Source organism: Podarcis cretensis (genome assembly GCF_951804945.1).
Source record: "Podarcis cretensis genome assembly, chromosome: 16".
NCBI classification, from domain to species: domain Eukaryota; kingdom Metazoa; phylum Chordata; class Lepidosauria; order Squamata; family Lacertidae; genus Podarcis; species Podarcis cretensis.
Genome location: NC_137186.1, coordinates 30,327,382 through 30,352,339, shown reverse-complemented (window position 1 = coordinate 30,352,339; position 24,958 = coordinate 30,327,382). Strand labels below are relative to the sequence as shown.

The window sequence follows — 24,958 nt, the reverse complement described above, 5'->3', positions numbered from 1 at the left end:
GTGAGAAGCAGGGGAGAATCGCACGCTTTGGTTCATTTAAAAATAACATAGAGCAGCTTTTGCAAAATCGATGTCCTTCAGAAGATTTAAATATAATGGCCAGCTGTGGTCCCAAACATCTGGAAGGGGCACCAGGTTGGTAAAGATGGCCGTGCCAGTTTTCTGGGCCTAAGTTCAGTCCTTGTTAGCTCAAGAAATGGCAAATGTTTGCAAGAAGCTCTTGAAACGGTGAATGTTGCTCTTATAACTGAAAAAGTCTGCAGAATTAGGGCTAAGGGGAGATAAATTGGTGTTGGGGTAGGGGAGAGGGGGGAGGCAGAGGAGTTGAAGCAGAAGATTTTGGGGGATGATGGCCAATCCAAGGCCTTGTTTAGTGTATGAGAGAACCATAACGTCAGCGGCACGAAATCCTGATTTGTGCGTATAAACCCAAGTTCCACAGCCCCTTCAGTGATACGTCAAGGTAGCACATGCCTACAGCTTCTCTCTCAGCAGCACATTCCTATAATCCCCTCAAAATGCAGCCCTTGGAGAATATGCTGCATCGAGGACCACATTGAAATAGGTTTGGTAAGGTAGATAATTGCCCCTCGCTCCACCTCCCAGATCTTTTTCCTTCCCTGAGACTCAATATGGGTTATTTTGCTGATTTTATAGCAATATTGGACTGGTTTCTTAGGCAGTCTTCTTTTATTTCTCTCTGTCTCTCTCTTTTCTTCTCTTACTTTTTTTTTAATGGACGTTTCGATTTTGATTGCAATTTTTTAATTGCATTTAACAGTGATCCCCCGCTGGTTCTTCCTTCAGCATCTCTACCAGCTACGTTCTATTGATGGCCTGTTGTGATTTCAATGGAACATCCTGGGAGGGACCTGGCACGACGGGCACCATTGGAAGGCGGTGCCTTTTAGCCCAATGTACCTGGCATGGTAAGCGGCAACAAAGCAGGGTTTGCCTGCTATTCTTAAATGCTCGGGGGCTCGACTCACGCAGCAAGGGGGCCGCCTTCCTTCTTCCTCCCCCTCTCTCTCTCCCTCCACCCCACACCCCGCTTCTTTGACGCAGCTTTTGCACCAAGTAGCCCTGCTTCTTCCTCTCTTTCCCTTTGGCATGCCCTTGCTTCACCTGAGCAAAGGTCTCAAGGCTTTGTTGAGCTTCTGTCTGCCCTCCCTGAGCTCCCCATGTGTCGCGGGGCCTCCTTCCATTGAGATGCTCCTTTGTTCCATTTGCATAGCGCTTCCATGTCTCGTTGGCTTGCTGTTCGTCTGTTCAGAGTGGGATGGGGAAACCTTTTTTTTCCAGCCTGAGGGGGGCACGTTCCCTTCTGAGCAGCCTTCCAAGGCCCACATTGCCTGTGGTGAATGGGGCCAGGGCAAAAGTGAGCATCTGTTTTACCTCTGTGCAGGAAGGTAGTTTCTACACCAGTGTTTCTCAAACTTGGGTCCCCGACTACTGTTGGACTACAACGCCCATCATCCCTAGCTAGCAGGACCTATGGTCAGGGATGATGGAAGTTGTAGTCCACCAGCAGCCGGAGATCACAAGTTTGAGAAACACTGTTCTGCACCCTCTAACACACCCCTCTCTATCCCACATCCAGAGTGCTCAGACCAGCCTAGCTTCATGCAGTCTCACAGTTTAGGGGAGTTAGAACAATAAAACAATGAGATAAAATAATAAATTAAAACAACAAAACGAAGCACTAAAAGGAGTTAAGAAATAAAATGGAAGAGAGGCTAAAAACAAATGCTAAGGGTTGGTTATAGAGCAGAAACTTGCCCTAGAGTTGGCCTTAGAGCTCAAAACCCATCCAGACAAGCAAAAAATGCCAGAGTTCCAAGAGCACACTCCAGTCACCCCACAAAAGCTCAAGGGGGCTGTGAAGCAGAGCTAGTGAGGGGTGTGGCCTGGAGAGGGTTCCAAGGGCCACGTTGAGAGACCTGGAGAGCTGCATTTGGCCCCCGGAGCCTGAGGTTCCCCACCTCTGTTGTAGAGCAGAGGGTGATCGGATGTCAAGCTTCCAGGATCTACTTTGTTTTTACTCATGATGCAAAACAGGTTAAGGTGTGTGTTTACATGTTAAGGTCCACAGTGCCTACTTAGCTCAGGAACTTGTTTTGGGGGTATGAACTGAGCTCATGGTCCTTCCACATGCTCATCCACTCCTGGTGCTTCTTCCGCAATCCCCAAAAAGCAACCACAAATGGTATTCAACCAAGTTTTACTCAGAAGAGACCCATTTGAAAATAGTGGGCCTAACTTAGGCCACCTTCACACCATACATTGAAAGCGCTGTGATGCCACTTTAAATAGTCTTGGCTTCCCCCTCCCAAAGAATTCTGGGAGCTGTAGTTTGTTAAACATGCTGAGAGTTGCTAGGAGACCCCTATTTCCCTCACAGAGCTACAATTCACAGAGTTCCCATTGAATGGGATTATTAATCCACTCGTGAGAATTGTAGCTTTTGTGAGGGGAATAGGGATCTCCTAGCAACTCTCGGTACCCTTAGCAAACTACAGCTCCCAGAATTTTTGCAGGAAGCCGTGACTGTTCAAGGTGGTATGAAAAAGGCCCTTAGCGGCACTGGATTACCCAATGAGCAAGATTAAGCAAGTGCTCAGGGCACCAGCAAAGCACGGGCACGAAAGAAAGGTTTTTTTAATATATATTTTTAAGGTTTTTACATTTGTTATTTCAAAAGAAGCATCAAAATAGTCTTCATGGGGAAAATCAGAACTATTTTTAGACTTCCACTACACAATTTTATTTTATGGGTTAGTATTGTTTTTATTTCAAATTACTTAAGGGGGCATTATAATCCTTTCAGTGCATAGGGGCTCTAAATGTCTTAAATCTGGATGTGGGCCTTAGCCATGTTCATTATTTTCAATGGGTCTACTCAGAATAAAGCAGCCCAGATCAGCATGTTCAGGCTAAACCATTAACTATGCTTTGCAATGTGCAAACTGGGCCAGCATGTCTCTTAATCCCATTGCATTTTTAGCACACACAAAAAGGATCCTCAATGGAAGAAAATCTGTTGCAATTTCTTCCACGAGAAGAAAGGAGCTGTTGACCTCCTGGCTGTTTAACAATGATAGCTGACCTAATCATTCAAGAGGGCCAAACTGCATATCAATTTTAAGTGTGCATTTTTAAAAGCACAGGGCCACTATCTTTCCCAAAATTGTTTTGGCAGAAAAGGAGATTGGTATAGAGGCCCTAGTCTGGGTTGGATTCGTAATGCACAGAGAAAGTTATCTCTTCCCGCTGAGACTCGCATTCTGAAGGTCCTCTTGGCAGCAACTGGGGAGTGGTGGTGGTGGCAGGAATAGCAGCTTGGAGAAGGATAGAGGATTGTTGACGGGGAAATGGTGCAGGAAGAAAAGAGCTAAGAAGCAAAATGGCCTCCCTGCAAGCCCTCATCCAAGGCCTTACACAGCTGCTTTTTCTGAAAAAAAAAAAGAAAAAAGCATAATTGACTGTTGTTGTTGTTGTTTTTAAAATACGCCTGACGTATACTTCAGCTCTTAAGATTTACACATTATGCCTCTGAACGTCATTTTCTGGGAATCGCAAGTGGGGAGAGCACTGTTGTGCTCATGCCCTACTTTCAGGCTTCCAAGGGGGCCATCTGGTTTGCCGGGGTGAGAACAGGATGCCAGGCTAGGTGGACCCACTGGCTTGAGGAGGAGAGGGCTATTGATGGACACTAGCCATGATAGTAGGGACGTGGTAGGTGCTGTGGGTTAAACCACAGAGCCTAGGTCTTCCTGATCAGAAGGTCGGCGGTTCGAATCCCCACGACAGGGTGAGCTCCCATTGCTCGGTCCCTGCTCCTGCCAACCTAGCAGTTCGAAAGCACGTCAAAGTGCAAGTAGATAAATAGGTACTGCTCCAGCGGGAAGGTAAATGGTGTTTCCGTGCGCTGCTCTGGTTTGCCAGAAGCGACTTAGTCATGCTGGCCACATGACCCAGAAGCTGTACGCCGGCTCCCTCAGCTAATAAAGTAAGATGAGCGCCACAACCCCAGAGTCGGCCGTGACTGGACCTAATGGTCAGGGGTCCCTTTACCTTTAGCCATGATGGTTATACTCTACCTCCATGGTCGGAGGCAGTTGTGCTTCTGAATCCCAGTGGCTGGAGACCACAGAAAGGGAGAGTGCTTGGATCCTGCTTGGAGGTTTCCCACAGGCATCTGGTGGCCACTGTGGGAACAGGATGCTGGACTAGAAGGGCCATTGGCCTGATCCAGCAGGCTCTTCTTATCTTCATCTAGGACTGCCTTATACCAAGTCAGATCACTGTTCCATCCATCTCAGAATAGTCTACATTGACCAGCAAAGGCTCTCCAAGGTTTCTAACAGAGGTCTTCCATCAGCTGGACATGCCATTGAGGATTGAGCATAGCACCTTCTGCATGCACAGCAGATGCTCTGCTGCTGAGCTGCACCCCTTTCCCCTACGGGGCTGCACAACAGATGCGTTTGGAGGGTTTGCTTCAGTTGCTGGGCACGGGCATTCCGCTTAACATTGCAGGCATCAAAGCATCAGAATCCCTTTCTATCCCCCCCCCCTTTCTTCTGGGCACATATTCCTTGCCTTGATCTTTGTAATGTTCTGGGCACCACTGTAAGCGCAACGTGACTCTCCTTTTCCAGGAGGGAGAAGAGGATGCAGGGAACGGGAAGCGGAGCCAAAACAATTTGGCAGAGAAATAGTGGGCACAGTGTTTTTTTCTTTAGTCAGCAAATTGCATGGCAGGCGGCCACTTCAGCCTTCCCCTGCTTCTGAAAATGAGGGTTGCTGTCGGGCTTCGCTCACCCTGGGCATGCTGCGTGGCGTTGCTTCGGCGTTGCTGTTTTGCTGTGCAAAGATTGAGGGACGACTTTTGTGCCTGGAATGCAGAATCATGGAATTGTAGCTTTGGAAAGGGACCCTTACGGGTCAACAACCCCAACCTCCTGCGATGCAGGAATCACAGCTTAAAAAACCCTGACAGGTGGCCACCCAACTTCTGTCTAAAAACCTCCAATGAAGGAGAGTCCATCGCCTTCACAGGTAGTCTGTTCCAGTGTCAAAGAGCTCTTACTGTCAGGAAGTTGTTCCTGATTTTTAGGCAGAATACCTTTCTTGTCATTTGAATCCATTGGTTCAGGTCCTTGCCTCTGGAGCAGCAGAAAACAAGCTTGCTCCATTGTCCATGTGGCACCCCTTCAGATATTTGAAGATGGCTGTCATATCACCTCACCTCCCCCAAGTTAAAACATACCTCAACCGTTCCTCATAAGATTTGGTTTCACTCTGGGTCAACTTGGTCACTCTTCTCTGCCTTATTCCAAGTTAGATCTGAGTCCATCTAGCTCATTGTTGTCTACAGTGATTGACAGCCACTCTCCAGGGTTTCAGGCAGGGCACTCTCCCAGCCCTACCTGCAGATGCTGAGGATGGAACCTAGACCTTCTGCATGCAAAGCAGACACTAACTCGGAGCTATTGCACCTTCCCCAGTTCTGGCCAAAGTTTCCCCATCCCCAGTGTAAACGAACACTGAAATTTTAGCTTGCAGAGGGATAGTCAGATGTGTTCTGCAACAAAATTTTGCAGTGTGTCCTCACCTCCCAGCAGGAATGGTTCAGTTGGGAGTTGCAGCCAACCAGTCTTGGACCTCTCCCAAGAGAATCCATTCCATCTCTCCTAGTTTCTGTTCTGACACTCAGCATTCCAACCTGTCAAGTTCTCGTTGAATTGAATTTTGGAGATTGTTTTATTTTCTTGCACATCTTCAAACCTTGGAAGTCGCCTCATCCCTTCTCAGTGGCCCTATTTTGGCACTCACCACCTGCGTTTGCATTAGAGAGAGAGGGATTGTTTTTGAGTACATGCAAGTGTGTGGGTGGTGATTTTATGAGTGTTGCATGATTTGTTGTGCAGCAGTAGGGTTGTGTGCTGTGATAGAGAAGCATGAGATAACTTTCTGAAAAGAAGAAAGCGCGTTTTGGAGTGCAGCCCCAGCACTGAAAACACCTGGCTGATGTGCGCCCCCCTCCCAACTCGCAGTCTCTAACTCTACGCAAACTCTGGCTTCTATCTGCTCTGCTGTAATCTTAATAGACGAGCATTCTCCGACTCTGCCTTGAGGTCCAGCATTTTGCCTGTGCTTGCAGAAGAAACTCTGCTTTGCTATAGCAACGTCAGCAGCAAGGCTATGGATGCTTCTGCTGGCTTCTCTGTTCTGTTAATTACTTCGCCTTTGCTGTCAGATCAGGGCCCTGGGAGAGGAGGCACCAGGAACCTTTTGAAGAGTGTCAAGATCACACAGTGTCGCCTTGCTGGATCAGAAGAAAAGGCCCATCTTCCCCACGGTGGAAGCAGAACCCTCTGGGAAGCCCCCAAGCAGGGCCTAAGGAGAATAGCCCACCGTGTCTGCCACTGCCCCCCAGCATTGTAAATTAGAGTCTCTGAGCTGCAACCAGCTCTTCTCAGAATTAGGCCCATGGACGTTAATGGACATGACTAAGGCATTATCCTCCCTTCTTTTTGTGCAACAGGTCTGGGCTTCCCAGCCCTGTGTCCAAGTGTGTTTTGTTTGTTTGTCCTTTGTTATTGTCGCAGTGCTTTTTCCCTGGGGAAACCCACATTTTAGCAATAAATTGGAGCAGACAGCATTTTCCACAGATTGTTTTTTGCTCCGATTCAGCAGTAAAATGGGGGCTTTCCAAGGAAACGCACCCGGTGGGATGTGGGGGACCGTCAGGACATGAACCTGGAAAGCCCAAACCTGTGCCTAGAGAGCTGAAAGCAAAGGTGAGTGTGGAACTTAGGTTCATTCAGTTGGTTTTATTTTAGTAGAACTTAATTGGAGACAACCCTGCATTTATTAGTGGCTGTTAAGTATGCACTGTTATGAAAATGTATAAAAAGGGCAAAATTATGATCAATTACCTGCCCTTCACCTTAAGATCCCAGGGCAGGTTACAACTATAAAACACACTATTAAAAAGTTTTAAACAGCTTGCAATTACAAAAATAAGGTGGGTCCTAATAAAGCCAGGGTAAGGAGGTGTGTCTTCCCCTCCGATTTTTTTAAAAAGAACAAAAGAAAAACCTCTTAAACTGGTGTGGAAATGTGAAAATCTGAATTTTGGACTGGAAAAATGAGACACTGAAGTTTAACAGATTTGCCCATCCTTTACCTCTGGCTGACCCATCTAAACCGGAGGCTGAACGTGGGATTGTGAAGGTTTCTGTAAGCAACGTGTCACTATTTCCCCTCGCTTCCTGTTTGCGTGGAGCTTAATCGCCTCTCCTCTGGGTTGTTGATGTAGCTTTCTCTCTTTGCATGTTAAGATATTTATCTTGAGCGGAGCCAGCTTGGGATGGAGTTTCTCAGCATCTGTATCCATTTCTCCCACCCACAGTCAGGCTTTCTTAAGTGAAACTGGCAGCTCTGCTCCACTGCCCTATGTCAGCTTGCTTCACTCAAGCGCCTCTTGACGCAACGCCTAGACTTAAACTCCCACCCTGCCCAAGAAAACATCCAAAGTGTATATCTCTGGCACCTAATGGGACATGCAGAGCCCATCTTTCCCCCCAAACCCTAAAAACGTGCATATGTTGGGGAAATACCCAGTGCTTTGAATGTAAGTAGCAGGTGTGGAAACATGCTGATCTTTGGGGCATTGTTTTCTATGGTTTATTAGACATTAAAGGTAAAGGTAAAGGTACCCCTGCCCGTACGGGCCAGTCATGTCTGACTCTAGGGTTGTGCGCCCATCTCACTTAAGAGGCTGTGGTCCAGCGCTGTCCGGAGACACTTCCGGGTCACGTGGCCAGCATGACAAAGCTGCTCTGGCAAGCCGGCACCAGCGCAGCACACGGAAACGCCGTTTACCTTCCCGCTATAAAGTGATACCTATTTATCTACTTGCACTTAGGGGTGCTTTCGAGCTGCTAGGTGGGCAGGAGCTGGGACCGAAAGACGGGAGCTCACCCCGCTGCGGGAATTCGAACCACCGCCCATACGATCGGCAAGTCCTAGGCACTGAGGTTTTACCCACAGCGCCACCCGCGTCCCTTATTAGACATTAGGTATTAAAAAAAACCTTTTAAGGAGTTTGGGACTGAAAACAGGAAAGGACAGGGGTTGGGGGAACTTTTGAGACGAATACAACGTGGGTTTAAGTTGAAGGAATATGGCCAGGATTGCATCTCCACTTCTTCTTTTCTTACTGGTTTTTTAAATTGCAAATATAACAGGAAGAAAAGTGAAAAAAAAAAAAAAAATATCAGCACACATGACCCCTATTCTCCTACAAGAGGTACAATTCCCAGAGTGCTTTAACAATCAGATCCTCTTCCCAGGTTACTCTGGTAACTGTACCTGTAAACAGAATGCTCATCTTTCATAGAATTGTAGACTTGGGAGAAATCTGGTCCAACCCCCTGCAGTGCAGGAACTCTGCCTACAGCCATCACTGGGTGGGTTCCCTAACTACCAGCCTTACAGTTAACAGCCAGACGCATTTTAAATAAAAACACACAATCTGCTCATGTAAAAACACCAGGCAGCCCCCACAAATAACCCAGAGATGCATTTTAAATAAAAGGATACATTCTACTCATGTAAAAACACCCTGATTCCCGGACCGTCTGCAGGCCAGATTTAGAAGGCGATTAGGCCGGATCCAGCCCCCGGGCCTTAGTTTGCCTACCCATGGGAATGATGGTCTCTTAACAATAACTCTCAGCACCCTTCATGAACTACAGTTCCCGGGAGTCTTTGGGAGAAGCCATGACTACTTAAAGTGGCACAGTAGTGCTTTAAATAGATGGTGCGGATATAGCCTTAAGAGTCGTGGTTACGCTTCCTCTGCATTGTTGGTTTGGTTGGTGAAATGTGCAACCTGCCCTCTTTCCATTTTGGAGCTTAAGAAGTGCTTGCATGGGGTTCCCAGCTGGTTCTCCTGTCCAGGCCCATCCTCCTCCAGCAGCGTTTCTGTGTTACGTGCCTTCCATCTTTGCTTTGGAGGCCCTGAATTTGCAGGTTTGCCTTCAAGTTTCACATCCATGGAAGCTCTCCTGCCGGCTGATGGAAGTACAATTCTGGTTTTAAAATAAAAATAAAGATCTGGCTTTGTCGTCCTTTTTTCCATTTGGCAATGGCATTTCCTTTCGGGGCTGGGCAGCTTATGCTAAGACCTCTATCTGCTACTTTTCATCCTTTAATTGTGCGTTGAAATTTTGGCCAGCGGCCAATGCTTTGGCATGTGTCTAATGCAAATGCAGCAATTCCTGTAGGACCAGTAATGCAGTGGGCAGCCCGGCTGTATATATTAGCTCCCTGTTTCCAACCTATCTGATTGAATAGCGCTGTTTATAACCTGTATACTCCTACCGCAGGTTGATTCTCTTGCATTGCCTTTACATATTTTTTTGCACCTCTCTCTCTCTTTTAACCCTACGTTGAAGGGTTGTTGCAAACTAGCACGGTATGGAGCAAGGACCAGCCCGCTTATTAAGGTCTTCCTCAGAGGCCCCACCCCATGTGCCATGCTCGGGCAACTCCTCGGGTTAAGGCCTTTGCGGCAGTGGGGACCAAACTGTGGAACTCCCTTCTTCAGTAGAGCTGCATTGCTCATTCACTGCCGTCCTTCCGGCACTCAGGTGCTTTTTAGAGCCTGCTTTGGACAACATGGTAGGCCAAACTGACTGACTGAAGGAGTGGGGAACCTTTGGCCTTCCAGTTGCGGCTGAACTACAGCTCCCATCAGCCCCAGCAAACATGGCCAGTAGCTAAGGATGATGGGAGTTGCAGTTCATGAGCAGCTGGAGGGCTGAAGGTTCTCTACGCCTGCCTTACTGGGACAGCACAAAGACATGGGCTCCTGGAAAGGAGCTTGCTGTTGGTTTCTTCTTACCTGTGCCTTTTTTCTTTTTTGCTGCTGCACAGCATGGACTGAGTGGTGTTTTAGAATCATAGAGTTGAGAAGGAACCACGAGTGCCATCTAGTCCAACCCCTGCAATGCAGGAATAGTTTGCCCAACATGGGCCTCGAACTCACAACCCTAAGAGTAAGAGTCTCGTGCTCTACCAACTGAGCTATCCAGTTGATTATAACTTGCCATTGTGTTCTCTCCTTCCCTCACTCCCCGTGGATACAGCTTGTGGCTAGTTAGGAAAGAATGTTAACCAGGAATCCCAGTCTGGATGACAGAATAAGTCAAACTTTGGCTTGGCTTAGCTTGGCGATGGAAAAACAGGACCGTGAAGGAAGAAAAAATCTGCAAACTCCTCTTTAGGAGTTCACTTGTTTGTGCTGTTCCAGTAGTTGGGTGTACTGTGTTGTGTGAACCAGGCCCCAGAGCCTTTGGAGTTTTGTGGCAAATCTATTTTTGTTTTGTTTTTACTCTGCTCTATTCTGTCCTTTAATTTCTAAAAATTTACATCAATGTATTTCACATGTTAATTCATCTCACATATTTACGGGCCACTCTTCACCTGAGCAGTCTTGAGGCAAGGCACAACCAAATGTTTTGAAATCACAATAATTATACAAGAGCAAAGCAAAACAATCCTAAATTCTCATCAGCAACAGCCAGAGAAAAGCACAGCAAGGTTAAAACAAAAATGCAGTCAACAGGAACAAATCACAGTGCATCTTGCCCTTCCCCCAAGGCCTGGACAAATGGGTGTTAAAAGGCAGATCCAGAAATGTGGAGCCACCACAAAGTAGGCCCTCCCTTCACAAAATGTCAGTAAAAGTACAGTTGCAGAATAAATCAACAGAACTGAGCAATCATGGCAGCATCAAATGTTTTTAAGAACAACCGGCAAAAGGCTTGTTTTAAAGCATTTCTGCCCTTCTCTTCAGCTTATAGAGCAATAAAAAGCTGCATAGGCCCCACTCCCAGCCACAGCACAACAGGAAAAAGGGAGGTGGGAGAGAGAGAAACAAGCAAATTATTAATGTTACAATGAAAGAGTGTACATTATTTTTAAATGCTGGTGCCTAAAATGTACTAGCATATGTGCCAGATGGGCCTCTTCAGGGGGAGAATTCCACAGTTGAGGCATTGTGGGGTGGGGGATTTGTGGGTGCCCCCCATCCCAGTTCACCACACAGACTGAAACAGATGGGGCTGATTCATTTCATTTTTCTCTCTCTTTCAGCAAAAAAATGCACACCTCTGTTCTGCCTTCCCTGCCACAAATGTTGCATTCACCCCCATGAGAAATTCCTTGAGCATCCTTTGTGGGAGGGCGATCCCCGTTAATATTCTCCCTTTTCATGTGTTTCTCTCTGCACCTCACTTGGGAGTGGGGTGGGCGGTTTGTCCCACCTTTTCTTCCAGCAAGTAAAGGAAGAACAAAGGGAGGGTCTGTCGTTCTACAGCACTCTTGGTAATGATACCCAGGCATTTTTCTAAGACAGAAATGATAGAAAGTCCAGCTCCTACAGCCCTTCCATGCTGTTCATGTAATGACGGTTCACTTTGGTTCATTGCAGAGCGCTGTTCTGATATGCAACCCCCAGGTTTTGACTAGGTATCAATGCAGATCTTTTCAATTTTTAATATCAGGACTCTGCCATACTGCAGTCCTGGCGGCGTTCCTTGGGGAGGGGGCTGGCAGACTTGAAGATACAGAAGCACTGTGCATGTTTCACAAGAGGTTTCATCCTGCTTTGCTTCAGTAGGCTGGGAAGCACCTTTTATAACCCACCGTAAAGGTCTTGCAAAATGCAGTTCCCCCTCTCTGCTGCACCTTAATTCTGGCTCTCCGAGGCTTGGGTTGGTTTCATTCTTGGATGGTTTGGTTTTGATTACATTTTATGATGCTGCCTTTCCAGCCCCGCCAGGGCCCCAAAGATGGTTCAGAATTAAACCGGTTCATTAGGGTCGGATTTGTTTGTTACTGTTCATTAGCCTCAGCATTTATAAGCAGGCCAATTTCCCGCTATGTTCTGGTAACTGTCTCTAGTAAATCACTGTCAGTGTTTGGTCTTGTGCAGGGGATATTGTTCTGTCTGTTAAGAATAAATCTCTGAGCTGTGGACCAACTGCATCTTGATGGTAACATGCACTCACTTAGATTCATTCATATGGATGTAAAATGGCTGCCCACTGCTTTCCTTCCACCTGGCATCACTGTCTCTTCAGGTAGTAAACGCTGATCAATGTGTTTTCAGTTGCAGCAGCTATGCCTTCTAATAGCAGACTCAGCTGGTTGACTTCCTGTCACGCAGGAAGCAAAATGGAACCTTTCTGAAATAGTTGCAGTTTATACATTCTGAGTCCTCTAGTCATGCAGAAGACCGTAGGTCTGTGCATTAGAAGAGGGAGTTGGGCACAGGCAAGTCTGCCCGCGATATAATGCCAGGTGAAGGCACCACCATGCTCTGGCTCTGGGCAATGTATCACCCAGGCCTACCATGTATGCTCATTTGAGCTCCTTAGAGGAGAGGAGGGGTAGAAATGAAATAAATACACTAGCAAGAGAACTACCTACAGGGATGGGAGACCCTCAAGACATGCAGTGTTCTATACTGGGACCCTAAAATCACCTAATTATGTATTTAAAAAGATAAATAAAATCTGGGCAGTGTTTGAAATGCATGTAGCACAGGGATGGGAAACCTGTGGCCTTCCAGATGTTTCTATCATCCCTACCAGCCACTGTGGCCAGGGATGATAGCAGTTTTAATCCAGCAACATCTGGAGGGCCACAGGTTCCTTGAGGTAAGAGATGCTGGTGCAAGTGGCCAATGGGCTCACTGTTTCATTCTGTTTGCTTCTCTCTTTTTTGCAGGTAATAAAGTAAACGGGGAAAGGAAGAGAAGGTGGAGATGGAACTGCCAAATCATGCCAAACAACTGCTGCTGCAACTAAACCAGCAACGAGCCAAAGGTTTCCTCTGTGATGTGATCATTGTCGTGGAAAATGCACTCTTCCGTGCCCACAAGAATATCCTCGCAGCCAGCAGCATGTACTTCAAATCCCTCGTCCTGCACGACAACCTGATCAACCTAGATACCGACATGGTCAACCCCACAGTGTTCCGGCAAATCTTGGACTTTATTTATACTGGGAAGCTCTTAATGACCGACCAGCCTGGTGAACAGAACTTCAATGCTCTCCTCACGGCCGCAAGCTACCTCCAGCTACCCGACCTAGCTGCCCTCTGCAGGAAGAAGCTGAAACGCAATGGGAGATCCTTCGCTGGCAGGGCCGGCGGCGCCCCCAGCGTCGGGAGACCCCCTCGGAGTCAGAGACTTTCCACTGCTTCAGTCATCACTCGTTATTCAGGGTCAGCCGAGGGGCTGAAGGGCTCTCACTTGAAGGAGATGCCAAAGGGGAAGATCTCGGACGACGAGGTCTTCATCAGCAGCTCCAACCAAGAGAACTCGCATGCCTTGAGTAGGGGGATCGGCAAGAACGGCGGAGACGGGAGCAGCAGCAGTGCGAATGGGAGCAGCGGGGACCAGGAGCTGGGCCTCGACCTGTCCAAGAAAAGCCCCTCGCTTCCCCCGGCACCGTCCCAGGACGACACGCCGCACGGCGAAAGCCAGCGTGGCTCCCCCCGACCTGCCTCAGCCCCTGCAGCCAACAGTGCCTCATCGTTTGACGAGTCTGCCGCCGTAGCCGCGCCCAACCTCCCCGACAACTGCGAACCGATGGAAATGGACTTGAGCGAAGACCGCCAGTCCCTCCCGGAAGGCAGCCAGAGGAAAAGCCTGCGCCATTCGTCGCGCAAGAAGGAGTGGCTCAAGAAAGAGAGCGCCTTCGACAGGAAGGAGGGCGGCAAAGGCGGCGAGGAGAGCGAAGGACTGCCCAACGGGATCCTGATGGGCCCCTTGTGCAAGTCGGCGGAGCGGAGCCTCGGCCTGGGCGCCTACGGGTCGGAGCTGCCGTTCACCTGCAAAGAGGATGTCGAGAACGGGAAGGAGAACAGCGATGACAGCGGGCAGAGCGAGAGCGAGAGTGGCGGGCACACTAGCGCCAACTACGTCTACCGGCAGGAAGGCTACGAGCCGGTGGCCTTTGGGGACAACCTTTACGTCTGCATCCCGTGCGGGAAGGGCTTCCCTAGTTCTGAGCAGCTGAACGCCCACGTGGAGAAACACACCGAGGAAGACCTGTACATCAAGGAGGAAGGGACGTACGACGACAAAGAGGAGGAAGCGGAGGATCTGTCCAACCCCAACCAGCCCTACACCACGGAGTCGCGGCCCTTCAAATGCTCGGTGTGCGAGAAGAGCTACAAAGACCCGGCCACTCTCCGGCAGCACGAGAAGACTCACTGGCTGACGCGGCCTTTCCCATGCAATATCTGCGGCAAGATGTTCACGCAGCGGGGCACCATGACGCGTCACATGCGCAGCCACTTGGGCCTCAAGCCCTTTGCTTGCGAGGAGTGCGGGATGCGCTTTACCCGGCAGTACCGACTGACAGAGCATATGCGCGTCCACTCAGGGGAAAAGCCCTACGAATGTCAGCTGTGTGGCGGGAAGTTCACCCAGCAGCGCAATCTCATCAGCCACCTGCGAATGCATACCTCTCCTACATAAAGCCAAAGACTCTGCAATGAGCTCTGAGCCCACCCGCCATAAACATATACCTTTCCCTAGACTTGCTGCTTTAAAAAAAGAAAGAAAGAAAAAGAAAGAAACAAATAAGGGCCGTTCCCGTCCCTGTTCAGTCATGGGGGGGGCCTCAAACAAGCAGAGCTTTATTTCTTTCTCTTCCCCGTCCCCCAAACTCCAAATATACAAAGAAAAGCCAGCCCACAATGAAGCTGCTGTCTCCCCATTTGCCTTTTTCTCCCCCCATGCCACCCACCCACCCCTCTTTTTTTCTTTGCCGTTTAGGTCAAGAAATGCCACTACTCTGCTTAAGGTTGTGGGGACATCTAGCTTAACTATAAGCCTATAAGGTGTGGAGAGAAAGGGGGGGGTGAGGTGGAAGAAATTCCTTCCCAGTTGATGCTAATTGGAAATGGCGGCCCAAAGGGGCCGATCCTTGCGATTGGGGTGGGGAGGAAAGACAGGCCGTAAGCTGCTTCACATCCCTCACTTTCCTTTCTTAGCACTTTGGATTTCTGTTTCTAAAACTTGACCCAAGTATTATTCCTACCCCCCCCCCCCAATGCAGATGGATGTTGCGCACAGACTTTTCCGGTTCCTGTGGCTGTTTTTCCTAGCCATGGGCCTTAATTTCCTCCCACCCCTTGCTCTCCTAACCATTGACATTGGTTGTTGCCCCTAAAAGCTTAAAAGCTACCGGTGGGAGCATTTCTTGCCACAGAATCCAATTCGTTTTGTTGTTATTATCGTCTTTTTTTCTTTTCTCAGAAAACGCCTCAGAATTTCTTTTATTGGGAAAATTTTGTTGGTGGCCCAGTTGACCGTCTCTCACATGGGGGAGAGTCTTAATGAATCCTCAATAGTTTTTGCATGCTTTCAGTCTATGAAAGGTGGCATATTTTTCTTTTCCCTACCCCAACATAATTTTTCAGCGATGGAGTTCGGCCTACTTAGCCGTTGCACACCAAACATGTACCTCTTCACCTCCATGTTTTTGTCCTATACCTTACTTAAATTTACTTCAACCTTATCCATGACTGAATGGGAGTCGGGTGCCCCTGGGGAATTTACTTCAGCTGAGCAGGGGTTGTCTTTTATGTTTCTCCCCCACCCCCCACCCCCAAAAAACCAATAGTTCGTATGGATATTCTTTGCTTAGAGGTACTTGTTTTATTAAGAGAAAAAAAAGAAAATTGTTAAAACGTTTATGTAATTGTTGGAACTGGAAGGTTTTGAGGTAACTCTTAACATAAGAGCGGGTGCAGGGAGTGGGTTTGATAATAGGCTGGAATTGCTACAAGTTCCTTTAGGTACATCTTTATTTTTTGTGTGTGTGTGTGTGTGTGTTTAGCTTTTTTCTCCCTCACTAAAGAACGGGTTCGGCCCGTTCCCTTTGCTACCTCTTGAATTCATGAGAACAATAAGATGGTTAGTGAAATATTAGGTGTGGCGTTTTTGTCCCCCTGCCCCTCTTCCTCCCCCCCCCCCGTAAGTAAGTGTACAAAGTAGAAACTAAATTAAAACGTTTAAGGGATTTTTTTGCCACCTCATCCTACCCTCAAGAAGTCCATTTAAAATGAGCATTTTGAAGCAAACCTTGGCCAAAGACAATAGGTAGATTGCAAGCCAGAAGCCCGAGTGAATAGTGCTGTAGGGGGGCACTGGCTTTTCACCAAAATTACTGATTTTTCTGTCCATGAGGAAACTTTTTTTTCTTTTCTTTAAGAGCTTCTGGGCTCTTTCCAGCTTTGTTTTATTGCACCTGGATGCTGTTTTTTCGTGGGGGGTGGGGGAAAGAATGTCTACTGTCCGTTGCTTTCCTTAACACATCTGGATTAGCAAAAAAAGTGACCATCTGACAGGATAAGGGAACGGCGTTGTAGCAGACGGCGTTTTCCTAGGATCCAGAGTGCAATAAGAGTGTGTGGGAAGCCCAACCAAAGTGTTTCATATCCTCCCTTTTCGTTGAGGGGGTGGTGGTGAGGGAGATGGCGGGGTGTGTGGTATTTTTTCATGATGGCGGCGATGGTAGTCGTCAAGGAAATCTTAAAACGCACGCCACACACGAGTTGGAAAGTTCGGAAGAGCAAACGTTTCCAACAGCCTCTGTAGAAGACTTCACAGCCAACAGCTGCTATAGGTTTTAGAGGAGCGGACAAGTATATCGCCCACCATTTTGTGGCCCCTTGACTTTGTTGGCGTGACTTTTTGTGAAAAGCGATGGCTTCCCCACCACCATTGCCCCCCAGTGTGTTGGGGGGGGAGTGCGGTGGTAAAACATTTTTTGCAGTCCCTTTAGAATCATCCTGTCTAAAATTGAGTAAGGTTTACATTTTTTTTCCGCTTTAACTTTCTTGCTCAAAACCATTGTTCTCTTTATTATTATTATTATAATTATTATTATTAATATTATTAATATTATTATTGGTAGGGTTCACCGAAGCCCTATGTCTTTTTTTTTCTTCAGAAAAGGAAAAAAATCTTGTGTCTTTTTAAGTTTAGACCAAAAAAAAAAAAGAAAAAAAGTTGAGCATATTCAAATAAAAAACAAAGATAAGCTTTCATTATTATTTTTCTCCCTCCTCCCCCCCCCCCAAAAAACACTTTTTTTCCTCTTAAGAAATAGACCGTATAAAGTGTTTTGGGTCACTCAGACCTCCATGCAGGAAAGGCCTCCAGATATCCCTAAACTTTCAACTCCCAGCCAGCAAGGTCAATAATATTGGGTGATGGGAGGTGTAGTCTGGAAATATTTGGAGGGCCACAGATTAAACGCAACCATATTTTGTCTTGTCGCGTTACAAGAAAAGGTTCCTTCCCCATTCCGTATAACTTTGCCTCACGCAATGTCGGGCTACTTTCTAATTCCCTTGTTCTAGTGTCGCCATTTTGATTTTCATGTAGGTTTTGTGAGATGCTAACAGAGCACTGATGTGGTGGAATGATTCGTTCTAAGACCACCACCCCCAAAAAAATCATAAGATGCATTTCTTTTCCTTTTTTTTCTATTAAAAAACCAAACACTACCGTTGGGTTGGACACAGACTTAAGTCATATGGGCCTACTGACCTCAGTAGGACTAAGTCTGGATTCAATCTGCAGTCTGCTTTGTGGGAGGCGATGAAAAAAATAAAATAACGTAGCCTGTAAATCTTCACCTTCAACCCTGTAGGCAACTTGGGAGTTCAGAGCGGGGAGAGGCTTTCCCACTCTTTTTTTAACATCCTTTTGTGTGCTCCAAGCTGCTCACACACATACATGAAATTAAAAGCAAAGTCCTTGCTGACTGTGGAGCTCCATAATAAAGACCCGCTAGAGGTTAATGGATTGCAGTGCCCCTATGTAATAGACCAGACCCAGTTGTGTTGCAGGTGTTAGATTATATGGGATCTGTACTGCACAGCCACCATAGACATTCACGTAGAGACATCCATGGTGGATTTGGTGCATATGCCTTGCCAAAGCCAGATAAAAACTAAACCAGCACCTGTGAATTCATACTTTGAGGGATGTAAGGCCTCGATCGCCGGGGTTGTCCCACCCACCCAGGAGCCAAAGGGCACAGGTGTTGATTTTTATTTTATTTTATTTTTGAATAGTGCAAACCGACAGGGCTCGGGTCTTCCCCGTCAGCTTCCTTCTCACGTTATCCAGACCCCTTTCCCCACCCTTTCTACTCTTGAGATGCCTTTGGAACCAAGTCCTGAGCCAGTAATCTGGTATCTGAAGCCAAGAGTTGAGATTCACTCTGCTTTTTATTCCTACCTCACCCTCCAAAAAAAAAAAAAAGAAAAGAAAGCAGAATGCCTAACTCTTTCTCGCCACACACACCCTGCTTTTCCTGTTGCAGTTACAAAGCAACAGCGGTTCTCTCCATTCCATGCCGCAGTTTGTGCAAAGGTTTTCCTCTTCCCCGCCCAGCGCACTTTCCTTTCAACTGGCAATGACCACGATTAAAAATTGCATTAGTGCGGCCAAGGCATCGCCCTGGTGGTCAAGATCCGTCCGAGGTGCGACAGACTTTTTTGCTGAGCCAAAGGAGCAAGTGAATTACGAGCGGCTCCTTAACCAAGTCCTTTGTAGCACCCATTCCCACTTTGTGACATTTTTTACCACTCCTTTCCTCCCCCCTTTCCGACGGCCAAGATGTGCGCTTAAAAGTATTCTTTCTGGGAGGCAGGTGCTGCAGGGAATTGCATCTTTTGTCTGGTTGTATACATAGCAAGTTGCTCTTTGGTTATTAAATGTCCTCCTGTAGTTATCCAAAGAGGAGCTCAAGAGTTGCGGAGAGCAAACTATCCTATGATCCCTCAAAAAAAATTATTTCATCCAGTAGTAGTTGGGGGTGGGCGAGGGTAGAGATGTTAGGCTTGATTTGGGTTTCCTTTTGCTAATGGTTTGAAATTTTGGAATCTTGGAATTTTCAGGACCCATTTGTTGTTGGGTGTGTGTCCCCCCCCCCCCTTTGTTCATTAATTATTGTTAAAGGAGCCTCCTTTTTATTTTATTTTTTATTTCTTCCCCTCAGCACTTAACATGACAAAAAGTCTGTGTACAGCGTGAGTATTGTACAAAAATGGGGAGGGGGAGTTTCTCCTTTTTCTCCCCCCCCCTTCATCCCCCCCCCTTTTTTTCGAAAGTAGTTGTATAGAGTTGTGTTCCATATAATACCGAATGATGACTTCTTTCCAAATTGTGACAATAATAATGAAAAAAAAAACCGAATAATACTCAAAACTTCAGGGACTGTTCAGGGCTCATTTAGAGGGTCTGAACACTCAACTGCATTTGTACGACATAGTATTGTATCAAGCATTTTCTGTATTTTAATGAAAAGGCAAAACACTAGTTTCATATTTAAGATTTTAAGAGTTTGTTGGGTGGGGTGGGGAAGGAATTACATTTTTTTGGTTCTGTTTTTTGTTTTGTTTTTTTGGAGATACAGAACGAGCCTCCTGAGGATTTTCTTTCTTTCTTTTGAAGTGCAGGGGCCTGGCAGCTTGATGATATGCTTTAGTCAGTTTAGATCCAGAATGTTTTCGGAATAACAGGAGAGGAAAATAAAGAATAAAGTAGAAGAAGTTGTATTAAAAATAAAAGAAAAGATAGCTCATACCCAAATCCACAAAACTATTTTTTAAACCAAAGCACATTTTGAAATGAGTATGGAACCTCGCTTGGCTCAGAAAAAAAATATTAATATATTTATCTCATTGTTTACATAAACTTCTACAGTTACAGACCTCAACAGATCTAGGGGCCAGTCAAAATTAATCTTTGCTTTTTCCATTGGTTTAGCTGTCAAATGGCTTAACACAATTTTGTTTAATGGGGGGGCATTAAATACGTATATACGTATTTCTCACCAACTCTGTTTAGGAAGTAATTGCATTCCACCACATTTTTCGGATGCATCAGGTGTCGGAGGGGGAAAGAGTCACATAGGCCTCACTAGCTGATACCCTGAAAACAGGAAAGAGATTTCCATTCAAAGCAATTCAGGGACAGACAGGATCACGTCGAGGAAGCAGGGAATTTCAGAGAGGCGGGCTTCCATCTGTTAAAGCTGCATTGCATTGGAAGTAATGGCATCCATTGGTGGTTAATACATATGGTGCTGGATTTGAAGGGTTTTGTAAGAAAGGGAAAGAGGGAGATAAAGGATGTGGATGGATATGTCCTCCAGCAATCACATATCTGAGTGGGGATGGTGGGAGCAGCAGATGATGGAGAAAACCAGGGGGACACTGCCTTTTGGAGGAGGACAAACAGACGCCTAACGTTAGCCGAGAAGCTGGGCTGCTGTTCTTCTTAGCTCCTGCTAATGGGAAATTGCCAAATATAATATTTATATATATGTATATCTTTATTCCAGCCGTGGGCTACTCTGAAGAGCCACAATGTTTTCAGAAGACACCAAAGAGCTTCTGACAAGTAGCTTTATCTTAGGGGATTAGCCTCAGAAAGGAGGAAGGGCCTTAGCTGGTCCTGTACCGAAATGTCCACAGGTATTAAAAGGGCTCAGTAATCAAAAGACCAGCCTTGGGCAACCTTTGAGAGGTAGTCTTATCTGGTATGTGCCCTCCCTGGGTTCAGATGCATGGGCGCATATGCCAAAATTGCTTAGATTCCTACCACTTTCTGGTTTTTTTCTTTCTTCTTTTGACGATTTGGATTAATTCACTCCAATGAGGCTTGGGCAGGGATGGGGAGTTGACATGCAAGTCTCCAAATCAGCAAGTCTGCCTGACCCAGTTCGCAGTCTGGTGGGCACTATAGAGGAAGCACACCACTTTCTATCTCAGCGGGGTGTGTTAAATGCCATGGGCCTCTGGGCTACCCAATGTACAACATAGATGAGAAGCCATTTCTTGTCCTGTTTACGGACCTTGTGTTTCCGTTCCCTCTCTGGTGGTTTGGCCAGACTGTGACCTGGGTAGGCTAGATCCCAAGTTGTAGTGCTCACGAGTGGAAGTGCTCTTTGTATATTCTTGTTTTTTTCCAAAGGAAGAAAGAAAAAGGCAATGCAAGACATACAAAAGTATTTCCATGTTTTAAAAAAGGCATGCTTAGTTTTGCATCTTAGATAAGAATGAGAATGATCACCGAAGAACATTTATAATTATGAAGCTCCCACCTTCCAAAATTATACACACTTCTCCACTTGGCATTTTTTGTTTAATTTAGTGCTGTTTTTCCACTTAACGCCAAAGCCACCTCATTATTATTTTTTTCGGAGAGAGGGAAGAAAAACCTACTTTGGGGTGAGAAGAGGCAGGAGAAGCCTGATGGAAAACAAACAAATTAATTTTGCCTGGTCTTGAATATCTAACAAAGATGGTGCAAACACTATTTGACAGTGTTGTTTTTTGTATCAATATGTATGTGCAGTAATGAATGTATTTATTTCTCAAAATTCTGTATGCACAGTTTTGCAAGGAAAAAAAGAAACTCAGAGCATTTGCAAAAGATGAAAAGATGTGTCCGCAGGGTCTTTGCTACAGGATTTCAAAGAGTAAAAATAAAATAAAAAATGTATTAAAAAGTTTTAAAACTTAAAAAAACAAAAAAGAATCTCAGAGACTCTCAGCATAGCCATAAACCATAGCCTGTGAAGACAATACAAAGACTGGACTTTTGTAGCTTTTTTGCATAGAAGACGGATTTGTTTTGCTGTATTTAAATGTTTCCAGTTACAATGTCATTCTTATACGATTTCCTGTCCTCTTTTTTTCTCTCTCATATGTTTGTGTGTGTGTGTGCGCGTGTGTGCGTGTGCAGATGTATACACGTGCGTGTGTGAGCAAGGATGTCAAGCACTGATTTTGAACAGTGCAGGTCAAAGTCTGGGTTAGCAGTATTTTTATTTTTTACCATGTCACTTCTGTTCTAAAACGCAGGAACGTCAGGCCTGAAAAGGAAACACCTGGGGCATTTGGTGATAGCTGACAAAACCTATGATCTGAAGTGGAGCAGTGGTGTGGGACGTGGTCAGGGTTTGATTATCATGGCAAGAAAGAAAAAGAGATAGGTGCAGGCAGTGTGAGCCATGTTCCATGCTGGTGCTTGGATAGGAAAATGTCCCAGCCCATTCCAATGTCTTTCCCTTTTCCTCAGTGTTTACAGTGCAAGCAATAATGGTCAAATATTTTGGCATAGAGATGAGGTTAGCAAAGGGGTGGGGGGAATAGGTTAACAAAGGGGGAAAATGGATTATGCACCATGCTTGTGGATGTTTTTGACGTGATGCGGCCGCAGTGTTCCCATACTACCACATGCTCAAACATTTCTTTGTTATCTGGGACCGTTCCCATCATTTCATAGCACCTGCCCAACCTTTCGCCAAAAGGGACCACAGCTATTGCGTTAAAGCTCAGGCACTGGGGAGTCTCCTGCCACGTCCCAACAAATTCCAGTTGCAACCAGTCTTTCCCTGCTTGCATCATGCCTTCAAGACGAGAGTTGTCATTCCTTCCGCAGGGCAAAAGCATTATGCAGCGCAAGGATGCTGAGCCTGAGAAATGACCACAAATCGCCTCTTGAGAGCCCTGCCGTTCTAAGTAGGACAAGCAGGGTCTCAGTGAAATTGGGGGAAGGGGCAGTTTAAGGGCCAAGATGGACCTTTTCAGTCAAGTCCTGCTAGGTCTAAAGACCTATGAAGACATCAGAGACGCAGTGCACAGATGACATGGCATGTGTCCAAAGTAGCGCCAGAACAAGGGCATTGGATACCGCCCATTACCAGGATGCCCCTTATTTAAAAGGGCAGAGAAGGCACATCTGCCTGCTTTTTTCCTACTCCAGATTCCCCTCCATCCTGTGCAGTGTTCCAGATGTGTACCTGCTGAGGAGGAAACAGCTGGTGGGGTGAAGCATTAAGCACCCCTCTTTCTTCCGAGGTCCTGTCCACCCACGTGGTTGTTGAGATAATGTTACGTGCCAGCTACCACCGCCGTGTAAAGCTCACTTCTTTTGAACCTGGAGTCTTAAAAAGCAAACCTTTTTGCGAGGTCTTAAGGCAGTAAGATTGCAAACCCCCTAGAAATCGGGCTCTCGGCATTTCGCTGCCTTGGGTGCTGTTTTCCACCCCTACAGGCGTACGTTGCACAGGCATCTAGGAAATAAAAGCCTATCAACTAGATATATTCAATACGCAGTGACATTAAAATGAAGACCACAAAAACCTTACAGCCACTGACTCATTGAACAAGCTGCTTTTCCAACCTGGTGCCTTCTAGGTTTTTCGGACTACCAACTCCCATCTGCAGGCCCAAGCACTTGGGAGGGCACCCAGTTGTGGAAGCCTGCCTAACTACTACTAGCTAAACCTCTCGCTCGATGCAACGCTGAGTTTTTGTCCCAGTCCTTCAGTCCCTCCTGCTGGCCTTCACTCCCATGTACTCGTGAGCGTTCAGTTGGGGTGAGTGGGTGTGGGCTGGCTTCTCACGCACAATTCCCGAAATGCTTTCCAAACGAATTATTTTCCTTTCAATGGGAGACGCTCCTAGGATCCGGAGTGAGATTTCCGTGGTGTGCCGGACTTCCTTTCCGAGCTTCATGTGTTAATGGGGAATAATTTCCCCGTTTTTCTACCTCACTCATACCTCCAGTGGATGTTGCAATACTTTTCTTTTCTCTTAACTGTCTTTTAGAACTCTCGGAAAGGATTTGGAGGGTGGGAACTTCTTTTTTTAAGGCGTCCCACTCATTCTCTCTGCCCCGCCCCATCCTCTCTCTGCTACCTGTGTTGAACATGTGGTTTGGGTGCACCGACTGCCATGTCTTATATCACAAACGGGATAATGCAAGGTGCTTAGGTTAGCGCAAGGCATGGTGGGAAAAGTCACAACAAGACAGTTCATAGGTTTTGCTCTTACCAGCAAACGGGAATATATGTCTTGCATTCTGGATGTACACAAAACTTTTATTAGTTGCAAGATAATGGTCGTAAATTAATAAACCAAGCTTTGGATTATTCAGATTTTTCCCTTCCCTTGGGGAGGGGGAGAGGAAGAGCCACGCTTTAGTGGGTTGTTTTTTTTTAATTATTATTATTTAAAGTTCAGCTGGGAAAAGCAGTGGTGCATCCCCCTCCCCTGCCTCGTTTAAGCCTTAACTCTCTGCCAGACCAAAAATCCCAGATGTTTCCCTCAGCACGGCTGATGTTCCTCTTGCAATGTTCTGTTGATTTCCTTCAAGAGCTTGAATTCAGGTCAGAGTTGCAGGGTGCTGTGGCTCCAACTCAAGTGTCATATTGGGGAAAATAAAAATAAAAAAAACAGAAATTATAATATGATCTCAGCATTCAGAAATTTGCAGTCTTAATGTACAGTGATGAGAAACTGTTATTTTATGAACTTTTCATTAAAAGGTTGATTGAAAATTATAATCTCATTCCTCTTTTAGTCTCGGCATGCTTGCATTTATATTGTTGTTATTTATTTTGTTATTAGTTCTGTTAATTCCAGCATGAAGTCACCGGGTGGGTCTCAACAATGTAAAATGCAACATTAAAAAACAGTTTAAAGCCAAATACAGTCACAAGAATTGGGGGTTTTCTAAATTTTGTGTGTTTGTGTGTGTCACAGACTTGGGTGAAGTGTTTCCTCAGCATACGGCAAAAACAATAATGGTGCAAGATGTACTTTTGTGAGAAGGGAATTCCACAACTTAGATGCTGCCACAGAGAATGCCGTCAACCTGGACCACCCCAAATTCTCAGGGTGGAGAAACTACCAAGAGGCCCCCATCTGCTAGCCTTACACCTGAGAAAGGTCTGTAGGAAAGGAGATGATCTTGTGTGAAAGAACACACACTTTGTACAGATCAAGTATTGTGTACGCAGACTCTGCACTTGTTGAATGTTACGTGAAA

The 24,958-nt window shown here is 46.2% G+C and overlaps 1 protein-coding gene and 1 long non-coding RNA gene across 14 annotated transcripts in view; both read left to right on the top strand.

Moving 5' to 3' along the window:
• Positions 1–24,478, top strand: part of HIC2 (HIC ZBTB transcriptional repressor 2) — a 148,454-nt gene extending 123,976 nt beyond the window's left edge. For 4 of the 13 annotated variants that reach the window (XM_079956797.1, XM_079956802.1, XM_079956803.1 and 1 more), the window contains exons 3-4: positions 782–929; positions 12,811–24,478. In XM_079956797.1, coding sequence (XP_079812923.1) covers positions 12,848–14,569 — 1,722 coding nt within the window. In that variant the 5' untranslated portion in view covers positions 782–929; positions 12,811–12,847 and the 3' untranslated portion in view covers positions 14,570–24,478. Of the gene's footprint in view, positions 1–781; positions 930–2,122; positions 2,775–7,132; positions 7,643–12,810 lie in introns of those variants that run through there. The other 9 variants (XM_079956800.1, XM_079956805.1, XM_079956809.1 and 6 more) reach the window with 4 other exon arrangements.
• The window catches only part of LOC307205166, a 246,053-nt gene that overhangs the window by 85,281 nt on the left and 135,814 nt on the right, over positions 1–24,958 (top strand). The gene's annotated exons all lie outside the window — the stretch shown is intronic.